The sequence below is a fragment of the Propithecus coquereli genome, unplaced genomic scaffold (genome assembly GCF_000956105.1).
Source record: "Propithecus coquereli isolate 6110/MARCELLA unplaced genomic scaffold, Pcoq_1.0 Scaffold171, whole genome shotgun sequence".
Taxonomy (NCBI): Eukaryota; Metazoa; Chordata; class Mammalia; order Primates; family Indriidae; genus Propithecus; species Propithecus coquereli.
In genome coordinates, this window is record NW_012141747.1 from 6,116,219 (window position 1) to 6,121,061 (window position 4,843).

At 42.4% G+C, this 4,843-nt stretch overlaps 1 protein-coding gene across 2 annotated transcripts in view; it reads right to left on the minus strand.

Annotated features, from left to right (window-relative positions):
* The window catches only part of NCAPH (non-SMC condensin I complex, subunit H), a 37,706-nt gene that overhangs the window by 5,548 nt on the left and 27,315 nt on the right, over positions 1-4,843 (minus strand). For both annotated transcript variants that reach the window (XM_012641884.1, XM_012641883.1), the window contains 3 exons: positions 3,220-3,330; positions 1,931-2,113; positions 986-1,102 (listed from right to left, as the gene is read on the minus strand). In XM_012641884.1, the coding sequence (XP_012497338.1) occupies positions 986-1,102; positions 1,931-2,113; positions 3,220-3,330 (411 nt within the window). The remainder of the gene's footprint in view (positions 1-985; positions 1,103-1,930; positions 2,114-3,219; positions 3,331-4,843) is intronic.

The following is a 4,843-nucleotide window of genomic DNA, read 5'->3' on the forward strand; positions in this document are numbered from 1 at the left end:
TATATTTTTAGTTGTCCAGCTAATTTCTTTATGTTTTTAGTAGAGACGGGGTCTCACTCTTGCTCAGGCTGGTCTTGAACTCCAGACCTCGAGCGATCCTCCCTCCTCGGCCTTCCAGAGTGCTAGGATTACAGGCGTGAGCCACTGTGCCCAGCCACAAAATCCATATTTAAAAGTAAACTCAAGCTTTCCACTTAAACTCTTTCACTTGCATCCCATTCTGTTTTAGTTGATAAAACCTCATGAATATGACTCAAGCTTTCTCTTATATTCAAGACTACACAGCTTAGGGTCCTCAATCAAATCATGAGTTTTCACTTCTTAGCCAGCAGAAGTAGAAGAGAATGGGTTGAGTTTGCAAAGCTCAGAACATTCCTTGAGTGGAAGGAGTCAGAAAAAAGAGGGAAGGATTCTAGCTGAGACTTCACTGAGTTGGACCTAGTTAATCAAGGTCTCACCTTGTTCTGAAGGAGAAAGAGAATCTTATAGCATAATTATTTTTCTACCACTTTCCTACTGAGAATACATTCCCCAAATCAGAATTATTAGATCAAAGGGTTTAAACATTTCATGGCACCTAAGATGTAGTTATAATTTACTTTCCAAAAGGGTCATAGGGTCATGCATCAACTTAAATTGCTACCAGCAGCAAATAAGTACTCCACATTTTCCTCAACTCAGTACTGGAAAACACTACTTAATTGCTAAAACTGCTGTTGTTCAGCATAAAGATGCTACTTTTTGATTACCAGCAAGACTGAATCATGTCCTATGCACTAGTTTGCCATTTGTATCACCTTTCATGTGACCTGCCTGTTTGTGTACTTGGTTAATTTCTTAGAGGCATATAATGTCTTCCTTATATTTTTGAATAAATTTTTCTGTGTTGGAGCCATTGCCCGAATTGAAGCATCTTCCAGCCGTAGAAATCAGCCACTCCACTCCCACATTCGGGGCACCTGGAGAACCAGCAAGGTACCTTTACCTCTGTATCTGTTTCCTTTCTGGAGAACTCTGTCAGCAAACTCCACATGCTCTTCTTCAACTTCTTCATGTCCATCTTTTTGGCAGTCTTGGCATACTGAATTTCAATTTTATTCACCTAAAATAAGTACAGGACAAATTAAAAGTAAGAAGAAGAAAAAGAACATTTACCATCAATTCACTGTAAAAACAAAAGTCTGGAGTTCCAATAAAGAAGGAATTCAGTTTCAACCACAGAATTACAGAGCTCTCTTTGGACACACTAAAATAGAGTACCTCATGTCAGATCTCATTTCTCTTTTTTTTTTTTTTTTTTCTTTTGAGACAGAGTCTCACTCTGTTGCCCGGGCTAGAGTGCCGTGGCGTCAGCCTAGCTCACAGCAACCTCAAACTCCTGGGCTCAACCGATCCTCCTGCCTCAGCCTCCCGAGTAGCTGGGACTACAGGCATGCACCACCATGCCTGGATAATTTTTTCTATATATGTATTTTTAGTTGTCCAGATAATTTCTTTCTATTTTTAGTAGAGACAGGGTCTCGCTCTTGCTCAGGCTGGTCTCGAACTCCTGAGCTCGAGCGATCCACCCGCCTCAGCCTCCCAGAGTGCTAGAATTACAGGCGTGAGCCACCGCGCCCGGCCCTCATTTCTTTTTGATCAAGTATTAATACAAGCCACATTAAGGCTAACCTGGAATTCCAGTGTAAAAGAGGTAAGTGAATCAAACATTAATGAAAGCACCAAGTCTGCCATCTGGTATGGAATAGATAAATGTTTAATGCATCATAATTTAATACAAACTGAATCTGGCCAAGATAATTCAGAGCCATGTAGCTAGCTAGCCTCACTGAATTAGCATATAAACCTATTACTGATGTGACTCTCATAGAGGAGGCAAATTAAATAGATTTCAGGCAAACTGTATAATTCTCAGCTGTTTCATCCTTACCTTCTGAGGCTCAGCTACCAGATTTGACTCCCCATATGTTGTGATGTCTAATCCTTGGACTTCAGGATTGTCACCATTCTCTTGTGTTGTCTTAGATGGATGACAAGGATAAGATGTGAGGTCGAAGGTCCCAGCTGGTCCCACAAATAAGTTATCCGACTCTTCATAATCACTGTCAGCAGCCTGGGGAAAGAAATAGCTCTTTAGTTTTGATGGAAGCTGTCAGAGGAACTTAGAAACATCCTTAAAAGAGACCCTTTGAGCAGGAGTTAAAAGGAATTTAATAATCTTAACTGCCAGTGTCCTCTTCAGCTTCTAATCAATTTGGGACTTCATTTTACAGAAAGCATTCTCCAAATACCAGAGACATGACTAGCACACATCACCCAACCTGAGCACAGGAGATTCTAGGTGTCATTCAGTCAGTAGCAGAGGGACCACCTGGGAGGCAGTGAGAAAGTCATTCTTGGGACCATGCCCAGAGTGGATCAGAATCTCTGGGGTGGGGGCGAGGTGGTGGTCAGGAATTGGTCTTTTAATAGGCTCCCTGGGTGATTCTTATGCATGTTAAAGTTTGAGAAGCACTGGTCAAGAGTTCAGTCTGGATCTTAACTAAAAGATAACCACCTAATTCTCCTCCAAGTAAGAAAATAAGGTAAATAAATTATTCTTCTAGTTCTTTTCACCCTCCCCATGTACAGGAACACAGATAAGACCTAATTATTTTTCCCATTTCTGTTACCTATATTAGCTCTTTCATTAATAGATGCACAGAAGGGATATGGAACCAAGATCCAAAGATGGGGAGTGGCTTGTATAACTTCACAAATGAGAGAACTAAAATCAGTACTAGAAGCCTGGTCTCTGGAGATACACCCCAAACACTTATTTTTTTTTTTTTTTTTTTACCTCATGTCTATGTTTTGTCTACTCAGCCAAAACATTAGCTCCTAAGAGCAGAAAGTGTTTACATTCCTTTGAAATCCTCAAAGAGCCAAGATTAGTGCTTTGTAGCACAGGCTAAAGACCCATCCATATGTCAAACTCATTCACTGGAGTGTGGCTATTTGCTTCCTGTGTGTAGGGTTTGAGGTAAGGCAAGTCAAGATTGAGGCTGTTTCCTCAGCTCTGCTCAGTTCCCTGTACTAAAGTCAGACCCTGCACCTAGAAAACTCCCAGTGGATTTGGAATTTTCTATAGTTGCTTGCGATATGGAAGGGGGAGATGGGAAGCAGGAAAGAAAGACTTCACAGCTTAGAAGAGAGGACTGAGTTCTTCTCCCCCTTTACCTGTAATCCAGGGCAAAAGTTGGAGGTGTCATTAGGGTTGTTGTAATCATAGTCTTCAATTTCTTCATAATGCTCAGTCTCTGCCTTCTGGCCCTGGGCCATCTTAAGTAACTAGAATAAAGGAAAGAATAAATGCAGAAGCAATTTTTAGAAAAGCAGCTACTGGGCCGGGTGCAGTGGCTCACGCCTGTAATCCTAGCTCTCTGGGAGGCCGAGGTGGGTGGATTGTTTGAGCTCAGGAGTTCGAAACCAGCCTGAGCAAGAGCGAGACCCCGTCTCTACTAAAATTAGAAAGAAATTAATTGGACAACTAAAATATAGAAAAAATTAGCTGGGCATAGTGGCGCATGCCTGTAGTCCCAGCTACTCGGGAGGCTGAGGCAGGAGGATCGCTTGAGCCCAGGAGTTTGAGGTTGCTGTGAGCCAGGATGACGCCATGGCACTCTAGCCCGGGCAACACAGTGAGACTATCACAAAAAAAAAAAAAAAAAAAAAGAAAAGAAAAGTAGCTACTGGCCAGGCATGGTGGCTCACGCCTATAATCCTAGCACTCTGGGAGACCAAGGCGGGAGGATCACTTGAGGTCAGGAGTTCAGACCAGCCTGAGCAAGAGCGAGACCCCATGTCTACCAAAAAATACAATAAATTAGCCAGGCATGGTGGTGCACACCTGTAGTTTCAGCTCTTTGGGAGGCTGAGATAGGAGGATCACTTGAGCCCAGCAGTTTGAGGTTGCAGCGAGCTATGATGATGCTGCACTCTAGCCTGAGCAACAAAGTGAGACTCTGGCAAAAAAAATAAAAATAAAAAAAGCTACTGAACTAGGTTTGGGAAAGAAATCTTAGTTCCTATGCCAATATTCTCCTAGAATCACATGATTTTAGAGTTAGAAGGGCCCTGACAAGCCACCTAAGTCCAACGAACTTTTCAACTGCACACAGCAAGCCTGACGTAGCTCAGAGCCTCCACCCATCCCAAATAAACCAGAGGAGCTCCATTTCTGTCTGATTTGCAGTTAGGTCTTCTATACAGTCTGTAAGAAGAATCCTTCACTAAAAACAGAAGTTGGAAATCTACAGCTCTCTAAAAGGAAATCAACTTGTTGCACTTAAACAATTCTGACAGAAAGCCCATTAATTAACCTTAATTAACAGTCGGTTTGTCCCATTCCTGGAGGGCAACCACTGTTCCCTACATAGCAAAAGGAGAAACGTTTAGCTCTTTCCCTCTAATTACATTCATAGGTCGTCGGTCGTCCTGCTTCCAGAGCCTCATAGAACAACTCTGCCTCTGCTTTTGGGTGCCTGTTGAACACAGCCTTTCAAATACTTGCAAGTCCTTAGATCAGTGATTTACCCGACATCTGTGTCTCTGAAGTGGGGGAAGTGTGGTTGGAGGTGTGTACAAGAGTACACTAAATATATTAATATAATTGTGTATTTCGAAAACTCAAATAAACTCACCATGCGTCTTTAATACAAATTCAAAAATAATATTTAACAACAAATATTTATTGAATTAAGAAATGCCCCAGGCCCGGCGCGGTGGCTCACGCCTGTAATCCTAGCTCTCTGGGAGGCCGAGGCAGGCGGATTGTTTGAGCTCAGGAGTTGGAAACCAGCCC